Source organism: Melospiza melodia, chromosome 15, assembly GCF_035770615.1.
Source record: "Melospiza melodia melodia isolate bMelMel2 chromosome 15, bMelMel2.pri, whole genome shotgun sequence".
Lineage (NCBI taxonomy): Eukaryota > Metazoa > Chordata > Aves > Passeriformes > Passerellidae > Melospiza > Melospiza melodia.
In genome coordinates this window covers 14,616,037-14,638,333 of record NC_086208.1, presented here as the reverse complement: position 1 = coordinate 14,638,333, position 22,297 = coordinate 14,616,037, and the positions used below count along the sequence as shown (strand labels likewise).

Below are 22,297 nucleotides of genomic sequence, written 5' to 3'. Positions count from 1 at the left end.
AATTATCATTCCAATATAACTTTGGCATTCTTTTTTTTTTTTTTTTTCAAATAGTCTACAACTTCCTCTGAAGGGATAGTAAACTTCTTGTCTGTCAGTGGAGATTTACTTGGTTAACAGTTGCATGCAAGTGGAATTAGACCTTCATCACCATTTCTAGAGCATGCTGGGTATATGCACAGCATTGCACAAATTAAGAGCTGCACCAGACAAATAACAGGTCGCCCATCCAAAAGGGCTTACATTAATTATGTTAATCCAGCAGAGACAGAGGAGTGTGATTAAACAGTCTCTACTGCCTGGGATTTGGCTGTTATCCAGCAGTAATCCTGCACAATCTGGGTTTGAAGTGTGTGTAAGGAGTGTACTCTAACCGCCTATACTCAAAACCAAAGCCAGTGACTTGGGTAGGCGATGGCAGCCCTGGATGCAGGAGCAGTTCCTGGAGAGCAGCATCTCCAGAGATCAGCCCCAAGCCCCCAAGCTCAGCTCCAGAGCAGCCTCTCTCTCCCCTGACTACTGCGAACCTACAGACACTGGGGACTTGAGTTAGGCAGAAACTGTAATTAAACCCCAAAAGCCTCGTTAAGGAAAAGCAGAAAGAGACACAGAAACAAACCTGGTGCCAAACCCTAACATGCAGCTGTTTGCTGTGCACCTGATGGGGGAGGAAGACTCAGCTCCATGGACCCTCCACGCAGTCATTCAAGGTTAGATCTGAACTCTAACAGAGAGAAATCTGTGTACAGGAGGTGCCTCATCCTCCTGCTGCACAGAGCAGCCTGTTAAACAACAATTGAAGTGTCACCTCCAGATCTCCCCTTCCTTTCAGCTGTTATGAACACAACTGGCTGAAAAAGGGATGCTGATTCCCGTGCAGCAACACAGCCTGGGGCAACACACAGCTACAACACACAGCCTCACATCACATGTTTGTGACCAGCAGGAAAGGACAGGTCCCTTCAGGCAACTGAAGCCACTTTGTGCTGAGCAACAGGCTGTGACTAAGGTGCCCGTAACGTGGGCTGGGGGCAGAGAGCCTCAGTGGTCAGTACTGAACCTCCTGCTTCTCTTCCAGAGCCTTCCACTGCTTCTCTCTGACCTCCTGCTTCTCTTCCATTGCCATCCCGCCATAGGTTAGACAAGGAGCAGAAGGTGCAGACCCTGCAGAACTGAGCCTGCGCCTGCTCTGTGCCAGCTCCCCATGGCAGCAGTGCCCCAGTGATGCCACCCAGCACACTCACTGTCCCCAGAGGCACTGATGGTGGCACCTGGTGTGACACAGCCCTTGTCAAAGACATGTTTTATGGAAAATCCTTTCCTTGGGATTTTTTTCTCCTGAGAAGCTGAGAGGCCTCAGGAACAAAATGTAAACAATGATTATCTGCTGCTGTGGAATGCAACAGGTGGGTCTGTGATTGGTCTCATGTGGTTGTTTCTAATTAATCGCCAATCACAGTCCGGACTGTCTCGGTCAGTCACAAGCCTTTGTTATCATTCCTCTTCTACTCTTAGCCAGCCTTCTGATGAAATCCTTTCTTCTATTCTTTTAGTATAGTTTTAATATCATATATATCATAAAATAATAAATCAAGCCTTCTGAAACATGGAGTCAACATTCTCTCTCTTCCCTCATCCTGGGACCCCTGTGAACACCACCACAAGCCCTGACCCCGCTCCTGCAGCAAAAGGTTATCTCAGCTTCTGGCAGCACACCCCAGACACTGCTGGGAGGACCCTGCTGATATACTATCCACCTGCTGTAACCAGAGCACAGCTTATTTATTCACTCTGTCTCTGGCAGGCTGTCTCCCATCCAGAGGCATCTCCAGGGAAAAGAAGCAAAAGCCACAAGTCACTGCTCACAGGGAGCTCAGCCTACCCACTGAGGAACCTCCTCCAGCCCTTTCACTCCTGGACATCACCTTTGGCAAGCAGGCAGCAGCTCTGTGCTACCTAGCACAGCTCCAGAGGGAAGCTGGCAGCAAAAACAATGAATCATCCGCTGAACTTTAACTTGTGATGGTGTGAGCGTGGACTCTGCTGAGCTGGACCCAGCCCTGGAGGCTGTGAGCAGCAGAACCACAGGCACAACTTGTGGGATGTGCAGTGGGAAAGGTCTGCTTCCAAACATCAAAACCATTTCTACACTCACAACTGACAGGGAAGCAAATCCTTAAATCTAAAGAGATCCACTTAAATTCCATTCCTCTCTCCTGCATCCCTCTGAGACAGAAAGTCTGCAGGATACTGTGGAAAAATCAAGATACTCTCACAACAAAGGCTGAGGTCCCAACCCTCCTTTTCCCCACTTCACACAACAGAAAATGACAAGTGAAAATGCAGATCTGGAGAAGTGCTCTGTTTCCAAGTCTCCTGGACAGAAAACTGAGGTAGCAACTTCAACATACACAGTCACAGAAGATGATAAACACATCTACAAGCTATTTCTAAAGCCTCAGTCTCATTTGCCAACTGAGAAGCTACAGACAGCAAGTAATTTCTCTGTCTCAGCAGGGGAGACAGGACAGAAATCTGTAGACAAAGTGAAGAAATGCTGCTCAGGCAGGAATCAAAGAGCCAATCCTTGGGAAGTGCAGATCACTGTTACACAAGTCTGGTTCGCAATGCTTCTTTCGTATGATGTAGAAAAACCCACGCATACAAACAGGGAATAATGTCAAAATGTACCTGTTCTACTACTAACTTTGTGTGGATAAACTCATAAAACCCCCAAACTTAGGGGTTTGCTGCACCTGTCACTCCCACAGCCTCAACTCAAAGTGCTCTTTGATGATCTGCTGACAACTCACTTGTTCAAGGTTTGCATTTAGTTTGAAAAGCTCAACATCCCCAGCATGAAAAACAACAATGTTTTCCTCGGGTCAGCAAAACTGGGCAAAGGCAGCTTTTATTTTTCACCCTAACCCTAGCTGGGAGATGTGGCTCACATTCAAAGGCACAAGCACTCTCTGCCACAGGCTGGGAATGAGTTTTGCTCTGTAGCTCTCTGTAGCATCATCCAATTCTCAGCTGGAGGTTTTCCAGTTAATAAAACGGCCATATGGGGCATTAAAAAAAAAACAAAACCAAAAAACCCAAAAAGCATTTCCTTCCTTTGAAACCTTCAGGCTCAAAAATCTCTCCAAAAAAAAAAAAAAGGAAAAAAATTTAAAAAAAGAAAAAAAAGGAAAAAAAGGAAAAAAAGGAAAAAAAAGGAAAAAAGGCAAAAAAGGGGAAAAAAAGGGAAAAAAAAAGGAAAAAAGGGAAAAAAAGGGGGGAAAGGGAAAAAAAGGAAAAAAAGGAAAAAAGGAAGAAAATGGACAAAAAGGAAAAAAAAGGAAAAAAAGAAAAGAAGGGAGAAAGGAAAAAAAGAAAAGGAAAAAGAGGAAAAAAGGAAAAAAAGATAAAATAGGAAAAAAGGGAAAAAAGGAAAAAATAGGAGAAAAGGAAAAGGAAAAAAGAGGGGAAAAGGGAGAAAAAGGAAAAAGGAAGGAAAAAGGAAGGAAAAAGGAAGGAAAAAGGAAGGAAAAAGGAAGGAAAAAGGAAGGAAAAAGGAAGGAAAAAAAGAGGAAAAAAGAGAAAAAAAGAGGAAAAAAAGAGGAAAAAAGGAGGAAATAAAGAGGAAAAAAGAGGAAAAAAAGAGGAAAAAAGAGGAAAAAAAGAGGAAAAAAAGAGGAAAAAAGAGGAAAAAAAGAGGAAAAAAGAGGAAAAAGAGGGAAAAAAGAGGGAAAAAAGAGGGAAAGAGGACAAAAAGAGGAAAAAAGAGGAAAAAAGAGGAAAAAAGAGGAAAAAAGAGGAAAAAAGAGGAAAAAAGAGGAAAAAAGAGGAAAAAAGGAAGAAAAAAGGGGAAAAAGGAAGAAAAAAGGGAAAAAGGAAAAAAAGGAAAAGAAGGGAGAAAGGAAAAAAAAGAAAAGGCAAAAGAGAAAAAAAAGGAAAAAAAGAAAAAAATAGGAAAAAAGGGAAAAAAAAGAAAAAATAGGAAAAAAGGGAAAAAAGAGGAAAAAAGAGGGAAAAGGAGGAAAAAAAGAAAAAAGGGGGAAAAGGAAAAAAAAGGGAAAAGGAAAAAAAGAAAAAAGGGAAAAGGAAAAAAGGGAAAAGGAAAAAAAAGAAAAAAGGAGGGAAAGGAAAAAAAGAAAAAAAGGGAAAAGGAAAAAAGGAAGGAAGGAAGGAAGGAAGGAAGGAAGGAAGGAAGGAAGGAAGGAAGGAAGGAAGGAAGGAAGGAAGGAAGGAAGGAAGGAAGGAAGGAAGGAAGGAAGGAAGGAAGGAAGGAAGGAAGGAAGGAAGGAAGGAAGGAAGGAAGGAAGGAAGGAAGGAAGGAAGGAAGGAAGGAAGGAAGGAAGGAAGGAAGGAAGGAAGGAAAAGCAGCAGCCAGTGGCACTCCTGAAATTCAGGAGCATCTCTTTTCCTTCTTACAACCCTTTTACCCAGCAAAAGCACCATCAGCGCCTTTGATGGCTGTGCTGCGGGCAGAAGACAAATAATGCTGGGCTGGAGGCAGCAATTAGCATCTTCAGTAAACACTGGATCTCTCTGGGAACAAGGCTTCTGGCACACTGGCTTCCTGACACCACCCACCCTCCCCATCAAACCACACTGTTTATTCACAAAACCAGCCTGCCTCATGAGAGGAGCGAGATGTGAGCACCCTGTGGTCCAGGAGAGGCACACACCAACACCCTCCTGAGCCAGCTGTCACCCAGAAAGGACACGTTCACACAGATTCCACTAGGACACCTGGTTCCCAGGTGGGTGTTGATTATTTGAAGAGCCTGAATTTTAATAAAAAAGGCGAGTCTTTGGATGTGCAGATCCAGATTTCTGTAGATTAATGGAGATGGCCCATACCTTGTTTCTGCTGTACTGGCTGAGCCCCTGTCTTAAAACTCTGGTGGCTTCAATACATGATCCCCCCCATCCCCAGCTTTAATATGTTTAATATGCTGCTGCACACATCAGCACTCCACCTCCCTTTCACCACCATCCTTATTCTTGCCTCTGCTCAAGCAGATTTCCCAAATCCTTACCCTATCCTAAGCCACATCCAAGAGCTCCCCAGTGCACTGTAGATTCAATTTCCAATTGCCTTCCTGGGCTGCAGAAAGCAGCAAGGACTTTCTCAGCATATCCTTAGTGAGCCCTACACCTCCTTACTTGACTCTCATTCCTCTGGCTCAGCTCTAGAATTTACTGCCCCTCCAGGGCTAATAAAACCCAAACTTGCTGATTTCAAGGCACAGAGTGTTTACCCAGACTTGGAATACCACAGGACAGCAAGGCTAATTTATTCAGAAAGCTTCACTCAGCTGCTCTCATCTCCATGCTACCACAGTTTTGGGGGCTGCAGAATGTGAGATGAACTCAGGGGAGCTACACATGGGAGCATTTTGCACAGCAATCCGGAGAGCAGCACAGCTGCATTTTCACTTCTCTTGTTTATGTGAAATTTTCACTTCAACAGGTCTTTTATGCATCGGCAAAACCCATTAAAGACTGTATTTTTCACCTAATGGGATTGCCTGTCGTGATTTTTGCCAGCTGTGCCAGCCTGTGCCTTATCTCCCAGCCCCAGTGCACTTTCTCACCAGCCCAAGGAATTCCATGTGCACTCCTGTCCTATCTGTGGTGGGATGTTGCAAGACCAGGGTGATGGCACAACTGCCAATTCAGCAGATTTTTGATAGGCAGGTGCAATTTTAAAATATCTCTACTCCAAGAGAAGTGTTGTGCCCACTTCGCCACCTTCACAGCCTTAAAGCCAAAATCCTACACATCCACTGAAGAAAGCAACAATCTTGGGAAGAAAAAATGCACAGCCTAACTCATAGATGAGAAAAGCCACAGGGAACTGTGGAATTTGCTCCCATTTTTGTTGTGCAGGGTGCAAGTGAGCTTCAGAGGGGACTGGACAAGTTTGGGATGTTCATCCCTGTGCTGCTGGCTCCTGGGAATGAGTTACAGGAGAGTGAGGGGTCTGACTGTCCTCAAAATGCTCCCTGCAGCTCACCAAACCCCAACCACAGGATGGTTTGGGCTGGAGAGGACCTTAAATTCCAACACACCTTCCACTAGACCAGGGTGCCCACAGCCCCATCCAGCCTGGCCCTGAAGACTTCCAGGGACTGGGAATCCACCAGTTCTCAGTGACTCACCACCCTCACAATCAAGATTTCTCCTAATATCTGATCTAAGCCTACTCCCAGTTTGAAGCCTTGTCCTGTCACTACACGCTCTTGTAAATAGTCTCTCTCCGCTCTGCAAAGACAGAGTTGGTCTCAGTTTAATCACCCAGCTCTTGGAGGCAAGTTAAACATAGTTTGCAGAGGTGGAGCAGGCTAGTGCTAGCAGACAAAAAGGCAGGATCTGTAACCCCTCTGACACTGAAAAGAAAGGAATGTCTGCACCCATGGAAGATGCATTGCTTTGCAGGAATGTAGTGAAATGCTTTAGTTCTCAGAGCAATTGCAGAGCACAGGAGTCAGAATTCCTGGGGTCTATTCTCACCCTCTTACTAACTTGTTTTATAACCCTTGAGACGTTGCTGAGTAGGAGTATTTGCTTAACCTAAGCTTAATTTAAGTTTTGCTCCTACTTATAAATCAAGTACCTCCAGGACTCTAAGCTCCCAATGAGGGGGATATACAATTACAGAAGAGAGTGTTTCCATTTCCTAGGGAAGTCTCACCAACACATGAAGTAAAGCAAAGTTTGAAGTGATAAGATGTTATTTTACCAGATCAGGTGACAACTGAAACAAAATGTAAATATTCCTGAGCATGATTAGTCACACTGATCAGAACAAGATCCACCAAGCATGAACATGTGTGTATTAAATAGGTGTTATCTCTCCCTACAAACCTCTTACCCTCTGGCACTTGTGGGAAACTCTTCACAGAACTCTCACCCAGAACCACAGCAAATAATTTTGTTTTCTGCAATGCTGCTTCCTGTGGTTTACAACACAGTGTGCTTGTCTCCCAGCAGCACATTTACAGGGGATGTGATAACAGAAATGCAGTTAAACATCTGTGGCTTGCATTCCAGGAGTGTGAGTTTTTATATAAAGTGAGGAGGGGGCACACTGAAAACACACACACACACACAAAACCACAAGTGCCCAGAATAACCAGAAAGCTCACAGAGAAATGACAGCTCAGGCCAGTAAAGCATTAATCAGCGCTCAAGACATCTCAAAAACACAACCAGGGGACTTTCTAGCTCACTTCTTGCATGCTACCACCCCTTCAGTCTCTAACCCCAGCCCACAGTTTATAACTGTCTGAGAGAAAAAGCTCTCTCTAACAAGTCTTATTCTTTTGATGATCAGCCTGATTGGATTAGGACATCCATATGTTGTAGCTGATGGCTAACAAGATAGAGGTGGTTTTTCATCACATGGGTAATTGGTCTCTGCAGCAATTACTAACACAGCAAAGTTGTCCCAGTTGTCTTTTTCTCCCCCCTAATATTATTTCTTTCAAACTCTAATAAGCAGTACCACATCAATATGTACAGTCACAGAGGGACTGGTTTGTCTAACACGGAGGGCAGGAATGCACAGAATACCACAGGGAAAAAGTGAGGTAAGCAGAGGGACTCTGTTGCACAGAGCATCTTGCTCTTCTACCAGTTTGAACACTTGAATGTTCACTATTGCTTTGATCTGCTGCCTTCAGCCAGATCCTGCTCCCTGTCACAGACACAGCTTTGTTTGGCTGCACTCAAGAGCTCTGAGGTATTAAGTCAAAGAGCAAAGTCACATGTTGTTAACTTCTATCCAAGAAACTAAATCTCACATTTTAACTGGTAAATAAAGGGCCAAATTTGGATAGTCTCCTCCATACAAAATCCCTATTACTGAAATCAAAAGGGAGCTTAGCAGGAGCAGGCCTCCCTCTTAGGAAAAGCCAAATACCTCATTAGCAGCATAGTTAATGGAATGGCCATACCCTGGCAAAAAGAAATCTGAGAAAACACCGAGTCCTTTCAGAAGAGCAAAGTTCGAAGAAGCAATTTTGGGAGCAGACATCAACTTTGAACCAAACAACCAAATTTGAGAAAGCAAAGCCAGAATTTCTCCAAACCCAAGGAGAAAGTGCTTAATAACTTCGGATATATGGAAACTTACCATTCATGCAAAACAAATAAATCCATAAAGTTATAAACCTTCAACGTTCACCAAACCAAGGAAGAGCTTCCACTCCAGTGGCCGCTAAAATGACCACAAAGGATGCAGAGGAATTTTATTTTTGTTTTACAAGGTACCCATCACTTTTGGCCACATTTTTTCCTCCAGGCTGGTGCCTGAGGGGTAATCAGACACTTGTAGTTAGTGAGGCTGCACTGATGTCCCCACAGCAGCTCTGCCACAAGTCCCATACTGCTGGGCCATGTCACATCCCAGCAGGGTCTGTGGTAATAGGACAAGGATAAAGATTTTACACTACTACAGGGTCAATTCCAACCAGATACAGAGAAGAAATGTATTATGAGGAGGGTCATGAAACAGTGGCACACGTGTCATTGACAGAGGGGTGGTGGAGTGCCCTGCACAGTCCCCAGTGCCCAGCAAAGCCAGGATAAAACCACACTTTAACAGCTTTGGCAGCTGAGTGCTGCCAGGCCTGTGGGTCAGCAGAGCTGCATGTCTGTGCCATGGCACTGCCTGGGACTTTGCAAAAGCAAACACCTTTAGGAGGTTACTCAAACAGCACTTTTTTGGTGCACAAAGAGTGTAAGTGCCAGCTCTCCCAGAACCCAGCTCAGATCTGCAGCAACTTCTCCAAGTGCAAGAAAACTTGGTTGAGCACCTCAGCCAGGCACAGGAGAGGCTGATGTGAAAGAATTTGCAGGAACTTCTCTGCATTCTCCTACACACTCACACAAGCACCATGTCCTGCAGATAAGTGAGTAACACCCAGCCAGTGCCCTGAATTGTGCTGGCAAAGAGGAAAATTCTGTGTCTTGTCCCACCATAGGAAACAGAGCCCCAGCTGTCCTCAGTGCCAGCCTGTAAACTGCAGCCAAAACATCTGGGCACATCTGGGGCAACACGGATGCCCCAATTTATGTGCAGTAGGTTGGGGAGTCTCGGTCAAGTTCCCAGAGGAAGGGCCAAGACTGGCACACACCACTCCTGTCTGTGCCATCAACAAGGCACAATACAGCCCTCAGCTTCTGACAGGGGCAACTCAGCACCTTCCAATCTATTTAATTAATTTTATGAGCCTCAGGACTCTGCATACATGCCATTTAAATGACAAGGGCACTGCACTAGGCATGCTGCCCCAGGAATGATGTACCTCACTAGGTTCTCCCAGCTGATGACTATTTAAAGTACTCCACAGAAAAAACCCAGCAAACTCAACAAATGGAGTGATTTTTACAAGACATCAGAGTCAGCAAATCCCAGTTAAGGCAAAAACCAGCTGCAGAGTGCCCAGAGAGCACAAAGTAACATGGAAACAGCTCCCACCCTCAATATGCTTTCACACAAAGTCATTTGGTTGGGCTCAAGCTTTATTTACTCAGCTCATAACAACAGGGGAAAAAAAAGCTATTAGCAGAAGGTTAAGGTAACTGAAACAATTGCTGTAGAATAATGGAGCCCACAATAGTTACGACTTAGTGCATATATTTATTTAATTGAATAAATACATCCATTCAGCTACTGCTTTTTGCAACAGCCTTCCTGCCTGTAGTGGGAAAGGTTATTCCCATTAATTGATTATTGTTAGTGCTCTAATACACCCTACACGCTTGTTGGTGTTTCCATTTAATTTTCCAGGGTATTACCACCAGCACTGTAAAAGGGGACATGTGTAAGGGAGCCAGCCCTGCTGACACACAGCAAATGAGAACACCCATCTCTCCCCAAAGGGCTGTAATTATAAAGGGCTGCAGGCTGTGGATGGATCAGTGGGTTAATACCAGGATATCTGCTGTGTAATTTCGCCTGATCACAGGCAGTCCATGGGGGAGACAACCAGAGAATCCTTCACACAGACACCTTCAGCAATGAGCAGGCATCACATCCCTGGTGCTGGCAGCAGCTCTCAGAGCTAATCCTGAGCCTTTCCCAGCCCAGGGGAGGCTGTGACAGGAAGGAAAGGCTCTCCAAATCACCCGTAGGAGGATGCACTCACTGAACAAAAGCGTTGCAGAATCCCGTCTTCGGGCTAAAAATATTCCACACCTATAAAGCTGCCTGTAGCAGCAAGGAGAAAAGCAATTCTGGCTGCTGTGCCCACGTGGGGGTGGACAAAATCACCAGGCAGCTGATGGGCATGGAGTGGGCACACAGCAAATACAACAGATAGGAGTCAGCCACAATCCACTACAAAAGAGCTCATGAAACAGGCTTTAAAAGGAAAAATGCACAAGGCTGGCAGGGCCTTGGGTGGTGAGCTCAGAGAAGCGTGTTCCGGCAGGAAGGGCTCATGTGAATCAAGCACCCATGTTGCTTGCAAGACCACAAATGAGCACAACAGGAAGGAGAGGGGGAAACGCTGTGAGGAGTGAAAGGATGAGCAGCCAGGATGGGCAGAGCTGTACAGACCTCTCAGGTGGGTCCTAAAGGCCTCCCAGTCAATACACATCAACAGATGGCTCAAAAGGCTGACGATATGACCTGTATGCTATAAACACACTTATTCCACTTGCTGTGGTTTAGACATGTAGGTTCAGACATACAGGGCAAGAAATTTGAGAGCTTTGGAAAGAATAAGACTGATCCAAGTATGTTCATCCTCCTTGTAAGAGGCTTTTCATCAGGTAGAGACAAAACCAGAAAACCTCAAACACACAAAATGTTAACTCAAACTCTGATTTCAGCAGCTTGTGCTGATAACTTGCCATTAACTCACCAGCATAGATACTAACTCAGATTTAATTCTTGTCAGTTGAGAAAACGCTTTTCCTTCTCCAAAGCACAATGGCTGCTATCATTTTGACTGACGTAAGCTACCATAAATGATTTTTCAAATGGACAAATTTATCCCTGGAGACAGCAAGATCCCAATTAGGGCATGTTTGTCTTCCACTGCAGCAAATCTTGAGCTGGTGCTTAAAGCAAGACAGAAGGCACCAGAAGCCAGAGTGAGCTTTCCCTCTGTCATCACAAAACAAAAAGTGCTTCTACAAATTCCATGCAAAATATCCCCACACTAATACAAAGGTCAAAGCCAGCAGTTGCAATGCAGGGTCCCATCCCTCTCACAGGGTTAGTTAGGACAGGTGTGGTTGGAACACACCATTCTGTTGAGTTCTCCTCTCACACCAAGGGTAAGAGCTGGAACAGCCATATGATAAAACCAAAATACACACAGAAAAGCCAAATAGGTAAGACAGAAGAAAGCAGCTAAGCAGAGCTGAGTTACCCATTTTTGCATTCCTCTGCCCTGTCATGAAGCAGGCCAAGGACAGCTCTGTGCCCCAGAGGATGCTGTGCTCAGATTGTGCACAGCAATAACTCAGGAGCACTCATCACTCCACAGCACACATTTCTTGACTCAAGACTTGTCCCTTCTGGGGTTTCCTTTAAGCCATTCTTCACATCACTGCAATTCAGTGAGGCCCCCAAGTCATGGGGCCTGAACATGTGGGGTGTGTGCCCACAATGCCAAACACACAGACAGCTTCAACAAATGCAAAGAGAAACTCTGAAATGCATTAAAGATCAGCACAGCATTCTTCTGAATGAGTCTCACAATCTGGCAGGGCTCCTTCCAACATCGATATCAATTTCCTCCATCAACTGGAGACAGAATAATAGCAACTTCCTCTGTTTAATACAGCCCTTAATTGTCCCAGATCAAATACTGGCTCCCAGAGGCTATTCATTCTGCTCTGTAGGTAACTGTGTCCCAGACAAGATACAAGAACTTTTATCAGCAAATGTTAAATGCAGCAGGAAGGCCAGAAGGTGTGTCTCAGGCTGCTAAAAACATTAACCAACCACATCAGTGCACTGGCTCTAATGGAACTCACAAAGCACTGCTGGGAGCAGCACGGGCACTCCAGTGACCAAAAAAACTCTTGTAAGCTTATCTGAGAGGCAGCAAATCCATACAACCACTGTCAGATCAGGTTTATTTCCCCTCTTTGTATCAGCTCTGATCTCCGTCCCAATGACAAAGTCCTCACTGATTTCAAGAGAACTCAGCAAGACTGAGCAGAGAAAGAACTAAAAAAGGAAGTGCCAAGTGAGTCATTAGTGGGTGGAGAAAAGAAGCGTAGAGTAAGTAGTCTTTACTCCTTTAAAATAAACAGTGCCACAAATTGAAGGAATCCTTTGACACTAGTGAAGATGGAGCAGTAACAAGCCCTGCATAGTCTGTAGGAATGATGAATTCCTCCACTCAAAGGAGTTACTTATGTCAGATGCCAATAAGCACACAGGTAAAATTAATCTGTTAGTTTGGAAACCACTAGATGGGAGTTCCAATATTAAATACAAGCTCAGACTCAGAAGCAAGCAAACCAGCACCAAACCAGAACATTTTCTCCAATTTCAAACTGCTAAGAAAATTCCTTTATTTTTTTCCATCTTCTGTCTGCTACTGCCAGCATTGTGACCTCTGAGTCAGATGCTGAAAACAGGAGGAGAGTTTCCTCCTGACCAGTGGAAGGTGTCCCTACCCATGGCATGGGTAGGAGCTGGATGATCTTTGAGATCTGTTCCAACCCAAACTGTTCTATGATTAACCACAGCAGGCATGCTGCCATGATCTTTCTAACCCTGCTACAGCTCAGATGTGTTTCCTTTGGAACATACTTCAGTGTGGACTTTTCACACACTCACCTCTTTGGTTCACTTTGCCCTGGGTTACCAAAACAGCCCCTTTTTCCTAGGCCTGGTTACTACAGCAACAGAATCTTTTTGAGTTTGGTAGCAACACATTGCAGGCAGCAAAAAGAAAAATAATTAAAAAATCTGCCATTAGTGCAAGAAAGAAACATGAAGCTGCAAATCAGCAGCCCATGAAGAGAAATATTCCTGTAGTATCTCACCCCTGCCTCGCTAATTAAGAAACTCCAAGAATCCCCACCTCCTTGGCAAAGCACAAGCCTGAGCAGCCCCTGACTTCAAAGGATGCTCAGCAGAGGTGCACTGCCCACAACCTCCTGTGTGCCTGTCACTGCAGAGAAACCACAGGAGAAATCTGATGGGCTTCAGTGTTCTGAAAAATATTACACTCCACAGATGCTATTAGTTCCACTAATGATTAAAGCCAAAGCACCACTTTAAACTCCATATGGTATCACATCTGCATTCCTCTGCATCCATATGAGCATTAACACACAAAAAAGAAGGTTTGGGGGGGGTTCTTGGGGTTTGGACTTTTTTTTTAAATAACCAGAGAAGCTGAACTGTATTGTTATTTCACTGCAAAGTGACTGTGTTAGATATTATATTATTACCCCACTTAACTTTGAAAGAACTCAGAAGGAGAAAAAAAACCACTCTTGGTGCACACAGTTATTTCTATCTAATTCACTGCCTTGGGACATGAGGATTTTTATTTATGAGTAGTGCTTAGCTGTCAGGTTGAGAGACTGCTTCTAACCCTCAGCTGCAGTCCAGCCCAATGCAGCACACCCAGACCCAACATAAGCAGTACACTAAGGACAGCCCAAACTGGTCAATCTGATCATTTCTCAGCAGCATCCAATCATTCCACAAAGTTCAGCCAGACTATTATCACTGTTATTAATTAGTTCCTGTCCTGAGAGAACCATCTATGCCAGATTTGCCCCCTAATTTCAACTAAGGGAACTTACCCAAAAACATTTCCTCTGGTCACACCCGGCCCCCACTGAGTGAGTGTGCTATTATGAGAAAGCAAACTGATATAAATATAGCACAGTGACAGTATCCACTCTGCAGTTATTTCCTCTGTGAAACAGAGCAGAATGAAGTGGGTAAGCTGCTCAGCCAGCTTTCTTCTAAGGCCACTAAAAACTGCATTGATGACATCAACAAAAATAATCAGTTAAAGGCAAATCTGAGCAAATAATTCTCAAACAACATTTAAACTGAGCAATCTGACTCTCTCACAAGTTTCCACCAATTGTAAGATGACACTTCCACTTGTTACTTCTCCATTTATATTCATTCATGGAATAGATTTTTTTTCCTGGTAGCTTTTATTTTCACTAGCAAAATTGATTGCAAGTTGATAGATGAATTAATCATCCAGTATCTGAAACCCTACCTGTGATTTATAGGCTAGGACAGGGCAGAAATTAAATTTCATTGCTGGTTGAGTGTGCATACACTGTAATCCACAATTCAGATGTAGAAATTCGGGTTATGATTTCCATAGCTAAAACCAGAAAGCAAACAACCCCAAAATGCTTGGGGTTTCGTGGTGAGCTTTTTTTGGTGTGGCTTTTTCTCTTTGTTTGTTTTTAAACTCCACATGTAGTAACAAATACGGTTAGACAACATCCTTATCTCTGCAGAAAAAATAAAAAAGCAGCACATAGTAAGCAGAAATAATTTTCTGGAAGCATTTTCCCAGCTACAGTTGAACTGCCAACTTTAAACACGTTATTTTAGCATACAAGATGAATGTAGCTCAGGAAGAAGAAGAATCACTCTTCCTAATCCTCCTCTCATGCACCCTCCTCCAGCCTGTTCTCAAGATATGAAGCATTGCTTAAAAAATGCCCACGGAACAGACTGAAAGAAGTTGCTGCTCCTCCATACAGTTATTTATAATAGATAATCTTAGAATCACTCTTAATTCCAGCTCATCATTTATGGTTTTGGCACAGTTGCTCCAGTGAATTCAGTCTCATTATTCACCTTTGGGTTGTACATTATCTTGTATTTTATACATCATCCTTCTTTGTCCAGTGGATCCCTCACAAACACTTACAGAACCAAGTGAGGATGAGTAATGACCCAAGGACAAAGCTAAATGCTGAAATACTATGACTTTATGGCCAGCTACAGAAAAGCAGGGACATGTTTTGAATACACAGACGAAGCTCTGAGTGAAGCAGCAATACATCCATGAGTGCCACGCTATGCAGTGACCTTCCACCAGGCTTCTGCACTACCCAGGACATTAAAAAGCACTCTGAAAGTCAGCAGGAATGCTCAGCTGTGCCCTCAATGGCCACACTCAGCTTGGAAACTTGATAAAAATGTCTTTGGGAAAAAAACCCAAACAGGAAAAGGATCACCCATTCAGCTGAAAGTCACACCAAGGTGGGGATGATGGGACAAGTGCACACTTTTGGTTATCAGGATTATACCAACAATGGCAGCACACACTCCACTGATTTATTCCATTGGAGCAGCTCACCTAGTGACAAATCCTGCAGAAAGAGGAATGTGCCAAGCTGGTACATTTTTTCAAAGAAAACTTCACCAACAACATCCTCTTTAAACCTGCTGGGAGGGGCAACTACTGCTCAAGCAGCACCCACAAGCACTTTACCCCAATAACTGAGATGCTTCCCTGGGGAATCAAAGGCAAATTTCACAGCATAACCATATGAAAGAATTTTGCAACATGATCACCAGCACCATGAGTTCTACTTGAGGCTCACTGTATCTGAAAATAGACCTCACCAGTTTCCACATCCCATTCCGTTACAGGGATCACATTATCAAGGGTCCTGCCACAGCATCCTGGGCCACAGCACCCACTCTGTAACTGGCACTTCCTTGCTAAAACGTGACAGTGGTAGTGACAACACGTGTGTCCTCTCAGTCTCCTCACAGTGCAGTGATCACTCAGATGCTTTGGAACAGGATGAGAACTAGGGTATCGTGTGGGGGAAAAAAAACCAAAATAAAAAAGTCAACCATCATCACACACACCACTTGAAAATTCTTCAGCTAAAACTGAGCCACGAGCCATCAATATAAGAACTTAAAGCAATCTGGGCAAACACAAGAGAAGGAATGAGCATCTGCCCAATCATCACAGCTGTCAACCTTTACCACTGCTACAACACAAGCAAGCACTACTGTGCTCCCCTGCTGCTTGATGGAGACACCCATGCCAAGTCACTTTCACAGCCCAGCAGCACATGGAGAAGAGGCCTTGAGGCACTTCCACTGGCATCAAACAGGCAAGAAGAGCCAGATGCCAGCCCACAAGGAAAGCCTTCCAGGAGGAGAAATTCAGAGAGCCTTACCTATGTACAGGGAGGAATCTTTCCGCCTCACGTGGTCATCGATGTAGGAAACTCCCAGGGGCTGGACAGGGGTAGCACCAATGCCCAGGAGAACCTGTGCCCCGATGAGCAGCAAGTACATCATGTTGGTGGCAGTCCTATTCCTGCAGATAAGGTCCGGGTCTGGTCCCTCATCGCTGCTGGACCCGTTGACAGCACACACATCCCTCCCTTCGGCTCCCCAGCGGATCTCCCCCGACTCGTACTCGTACTGGTGGGTGAGAAACTCGGGCAAGGCAGAAAGGAGGGCACCCAAGGCCATGACTATCCCTCCACATCCTATCAAGCGTGGCCGGTGTCCTCGGGCCCCAAAGTAGCTGACGAAGAGGATGAGGGCCAGGTTGCCAATCTCGAAGCTGCTGGCGATGACGCCCACGTCGGCGCTCTGCAGGTTGAACCGCCGCTCCAAGGTGGTTAAAACACTCACCTACAACAGAGAAATCCAGAGGGAATTACATTCCATGCCTTCCATTCTTCCCCCATATGTACTGCTAAAATACAGATTTCCCTGACTTTTCCTTGGAGCTGAAACCATACCCATCAAGGACATCCAAGTCAAAGTACAGTTGCTGAGCTCCAAGCATGACCTGACTGTTCAAACACAGCCGCGCCAGAAGGCCCTAATACCAAGTGACATTTCACAGCCTACCACCTGTCTGAGCACATGTCACTTCCGAATTCCCGTGCCCATCAGTGTGTATTTTGGATGCCTGCAGACACCCACGATTCCATGATTCTGTCTCTGGGCTCCCTTTCTGTTTTGAAGGCACACAACCTTCACGGGGCACTGTCCCACAGAACCAAGGCACAAACCACGCTGAGCTTCACACCCTGCCAGGCACCCAACCTTTCCCTTGGAATGAAATGCAGTTAGGGAGCAGCAGAAAACCCTGCAGGTTCTTTGCCTGCACACCAGCACAAGGCTATCAGAGACAGTGATGTACAAACAGGCAGTTTAGCTGGCATTGAATGCTTTTACTCAAGTATATAAATAAAATGCTGATCAAAGGGTTTAAACTGTTTGTGGATTAGTTAATGACTGGGATTGTCACAGAGTATTTTTGAGAAGACAGGCCAATTAAGGTTTACATAGAAGATTTAAATCCACCATGAAGAAGGGATGATTTAACAAATTGTGGGTATTTAACACTAGGAAGAGAGAAGCACATGAATAGTCTTCAAATATTTAACATTGCTGCAAGAAGGAATGACCTGTTCTTTGAATTCAAAATGGATGGGACAAGAAGTGACAAGTTTAATCTGCAGCAGAGATGATTCAGGTTAGATACAAGGTGGGGAGAAACCAGATTTTACTGGTAGGGATTGTGAGGCACGGAAATATGTTGCCTGGAAAGGCTGCAGAGGTCTTAAGAGAACACAGGTCAGGAAAGACACAGGTATGACAGATCTTGCCATGGGGCAGGAAAATGAACAAGATCATCTCTGGAGAGCTCTTCCAATCTTGATTACATGGTGCAGTGGATTTCCTGCAACAGTCAAGCAGACTGATCAGAGTATGAATGATGAACTATTAAGTACCCCACTTGCCGTCAGCTCTGCTCAATGGAGAAAACAGAGTATTCTCATGTCTACAGCAGTGTCCCTCTTCTACAGTAAAAAAGCAACAAAAGAAATCTTGAATGTGTCACAGAAATGCCAAAAACTTTTACCTTGAATAAAAAACTATCTAGTTTTTTGGACTGCAAAAGATGAAGGTATTTAAGGTTGTCTTAAAAGAGGCAGGTTTCTCGATTCCAAAAAAAAATGCGATAAAGACCTCAGAGCAGAAGGTAGCCCCTGGATAGAATAAAAATAGCCTCCCACTGGAGGCACTGAAAATCTTTGCTGATAAACCTCTCGAAGCAGGAGCCTGCCTGACCGACTTTAAAGGATTCTGACAGCAGTTCTTCTCCGGGGGCAGTTTGCCTCTGCCAGGGTACACCAGGGCACAGTTGGACAAAGACAGCCCCACTGGCAACAACATGGAAAATGGAAACAACCCACTTCTGCTGCTTTGCATAAGCAAAAGCTCCCAAACCTGACTGTGATGTCCAAGTCAGATCTCCAAAACTGGGCTGTGTTAATGTTTTCTGAAAATCCAGCCCTCTTCTCATACAGGCAGCTCTCATTTTATACTGCCACCAGTGTAACCCTCCCCGACTAAAGAGCTGAGGAAGGCAAGGAGAAAGAAACCTAAAAATCAAATCCTATGAATCAAGGCAGTGCCAGAGCAGTAATTCCTCCCATGCCAGAGCCAGGTGTGTGTGTCAGTGGAGAGGAGATCACCACTGTGCCTGCAGCACCAGGTGCAGGTCTCTGTTGGGATGGAACAGCCCCGTGACTCACGAGGGACCAGGGTGTCCTCTGAGAGAGGGGACAGCACAGCCTGTCCTGCTCCAGTGGCCTTGGCAGGGCTGGAGCTCACATTCTAAGGGACACTGCTGCTCCCAGCCCTCTCTCTGTGGGAGCTGAGCAGGAGAGCACAGACACTGCTGTGAAACCTCATGCTGGTGTTCCCAGAGCAAGGCATGACAAGGAGGGGGATACAAACATCCCACAGCCACAGGCAGATCCAGCAGGCACCCATGGCAGAGACAAGCACAGAATAGTTTGGATTGCAAAGACCTTAAAGACCATCTATAGTTCCAAACCTTCCACCATGGATAAGGATCTATCATCCATGGTTTTATTGCAAGGTGTGGTCTAACAGGGCTGGCGCTGGGGTCCCGTGAACACCAACTCTGACAGACTGGGGAATCTCTCCAAGATCAATATATAACTCTGAGCATGCAAAATTATGTCTGTGGTGCTCATTTCTGAGCTGTACCTGGATGGGAAACTCATGATTGCTCATTACAGCTGTGTAAACTGAGGTAGAGAGCCAACTATTAATGAGACAAGTGCAGTCAACAAAATTAATTTCTGATGGAATAATTTAGGCTGGAAGATTGAAAGCCAACAGAAGTGATTTCCCAAGGCCAACTGGTATTAACTAGCTTTGGAAGCCTCCCACATTTCGACCTGGCTGCCTCATTTTAGGCTTTTATCATACATATATACAAGTGGCTAGAAAGCAGGATGGTGTTTAGATACATGTGGGTGCCAGATCTCAAAAGGGTCAGATTTTGGACAGCTGGATTTCAGATACAGAAAACTGCACCATTTCCAGGTGCAATTCACATGACAGATACAGTAAACTAGTGACAAACCAGGGAACTAAAACCAGAGTCCCAATTCTCATTCCACTCCTATTTCTGTGGGACTTCAGCCATTCTTTTCCTTTTTACAAACACTAATCCACTCACAGGAGAGAAAAAGAGCCTCACCATCCCCTAATACTTTTCTCTCACCATTCCCTAATACTTTCCTGCTTTACTTTGAGGAAAAGACTGAAACAAAGGCAGGAGGAGGACAACAACACAGGGCAAATTCCAACTCTCTTGATAAAAGCTGGCAGTTCTCCTTATTCCTCTGGCCAGACCACACTGCATTTCCCAGTCTGCTCCTTCTGGCTGCAGCACTGCTACCCAGTGCTAAGTGGGTTATGATGAAAGGGGCTATGGTGAAAGAACAAATCCATCATAGCAGCCTTGAGCATCCAGAAGAAAATAGCATCCAAGTACAAAATGCTGAGACCAGCATCAGCAGAATAGCCTCCAAAACTGACAGTCACAGTGAGAGGGGAAAAAAAAATTCCAAAAATAAAAATAAGGCTGGGAAATAAACTGTCAACATGCAGATTCTTAGCCAGAGAACAACAAGAACACAACTGCATTTTATCCAGGATGGTTGCAGCCTGGACAGCACAGCCCAAACTCTTACTGTGACATTGGCTGTGACCTTACAAAGACCAACTACAAAATCAGCAATAGCACAGCACAGATGTTACCTGCATTTATGCAAAATAAACCCCTGCCCATGGCTAAAATCATCTCCCCACCCTCCATGCTCCACTTTTATGGGACTTTCTGTATGTAAGGTTTAGCCTGACTGAACTTGTCGTTTCTGTGTGGGATGTTCCCAGTGCCCTTGTAACTGTGGGATAAACACACTGCATTGCCTGTATTTCTTTTCACAGTCCTGTTCCCCAGCAGACCAGCCATCACCACTCACAGACACAAACTCTGTTTATCCAGAGTTACATAAAATCTTGTAAAAAACACCACAGGTCCCTGTAAAATACTGATGTCATGCGGAAAGGCTGTGAGGATTATAAAAAGTCCCTGTGTGCTGATGCCAGGTCAGTCACTCCAGAGCACAGCCCACGTGGATGCTGTTTGAGAGCAGGGATGTGGGCCATGGGATGGGGCAGCCTCACAGCAGCTTCAGATGGACAAACTCCTGCTCAAATATAGCAGGGAAGCACCAGGAGCCCACAGCTGTGAGGCTGCTGCTTCCTGACTCCTGTCAGCTCACACAGCTGCTCAGCCAGGGATGGGAAGAATCGAATAAGAGGGGATTTAGTTAAAAAAAAGCTTTTTCCAGGAAGCAAAGACAGCACCCAGCAAAACTCATGCAGACAAGGTGGAGCAGATGATGCAGTCTGAGCCCAAGAAGTCATTGGTGTGAAACCACCCACAGGAACAGACAGGTCCAGATCAGGCACAAGGACAGAGGCAGGGCCAGCGCTCTATCCACCCAGGAAAATGGGAACAGCACTGGAACTGCAGCTTCCCATGGCAGTGTGCCTGCCTGCCACCCTTATCTCACATCTGTGCACATCTGTGCTCACATCTGTCCCTCAGCAGGTCACTGGGGCTCTGACCAGCCAGTCTTTAACTGCAGCACTGGACTCAGCCTTCTGTTGAGCCAGCTTTGCTGCCTCTTGCATGGCTCCCATTTCACCCACCCCAGACATCTCCCACTCCATTTCTGACAGCAGCTCCACTGAGATGCAGCTCTGAGACACATCAGCTGTGTGGCTGCTGCTACTCCACAGGTTCCTGCTCCTCCAGACTGGCTCTACACCAGAACAGCCAATGGACCACTGAAAACGACACCAGCTTGGCACCTGCACACCTTGCTCATGCAGAAAGCAGGCTGGGCATCTAGAAAAGACCATGTAACCCAGCCTGGTGGCTTTCTGTGATCACACTGCAACATACAGGAGCTAGAAGCGATTAAAACTTGTAGCATGCTTGCACTGTCTCCCCTTACTGAGCCACAGCAGGCTGCACACACAGGTTTGGATCAGATGACTGACATCAAACAGGCCTGGGCTGAAGGGGCCTCCTAACAACACTCTAAAACACTCTTCAATGATTGAAAAAGGAAAATGTCTCACGTAACGCACACGGTGATAAATGACCCACATCAAAGGAAAAAAAAAAGAAATAATCAATCACCACCTTAAAATTATCCAGCCAAAGCAATTTGTATTGCAACTTTTGTAACTAAATCCAGGGAAGCTTATGCCATGCCATTCTGGACTTATTTCAGTAATACATGCTCACATTCATCATCCCTGCCTGTCCCGAATCTACAGAGCTCGGCCTTTCTGAACCAAAGTAAATTTGTTTTCTCTATAGGCTGTTTATTTTATATTAGTGCTCAGCAAAAATACAATCCACAGACCTGCTTCACCCTATTGGCCCACTTTATCACTAAGAAATGAACTGAAGGCTGGGAGCACCATTATGGAGGCAGAGCCACAGTACATTGAAAATGAATATCATATTGTTCGTCTCTCCAATGATCAAGTCATTCACCCACAGAGTCTCCAGTTAAGTTCATTGTATTAATAATACTGGGTTATATATAGAAAACACATTGACTTTATGCCTGAAGGGCTTTTTCAGAAGGCTCCTTTTTAATGTAAAATACATTTTCTCAGTTATGTGGTAAGAGATTGGACTTGAAGAGACATGTCTGCAGTGCTACGGGGTGTAAAATAATTGCCTGGCAACTACGTTCCCAAAGGAAAACAAATGCAGTCTCCATTACAGAGCTGGGAAACACAGGGTTCCTTACAGAGCCAAAGGGACCATGCCAGAAGTGCCACTCCTTCCAGGTGCCTCCACCCACCTCTTCAGGTGTCACCTCATCCTCTCTTCCAGCAGCTGTGCAGGATGGGGCAGACGTGATCCCATCACTAAGAGAG

The 22,297-nt window shown here is 45.1% G+C and overlaps 1 protein-coding gene across 1 annotated transcript in view; it reads right to left on the bottom strand.

The window, feature by feature from the left end:
• SLCO3A1 (solute carrier organic anion transporter family member 3A1) overlaps positions 1-22,297 on the bottom strand; it is a 140,702-nt gene that overhangs the window by 101,033 nt on the left and 17,372 nt on the right. Inside the window, exon 2 of the mRNA XM_063169893.1 lies at positions 16,159-16,624. Coding sequence (XP_063025963.1) covers positions 16,159-16,624 — 466 coding nt within the window. The remainder of the gene's footprint in view (positions 1-16,158; positions 16,625-22,297) is intronic.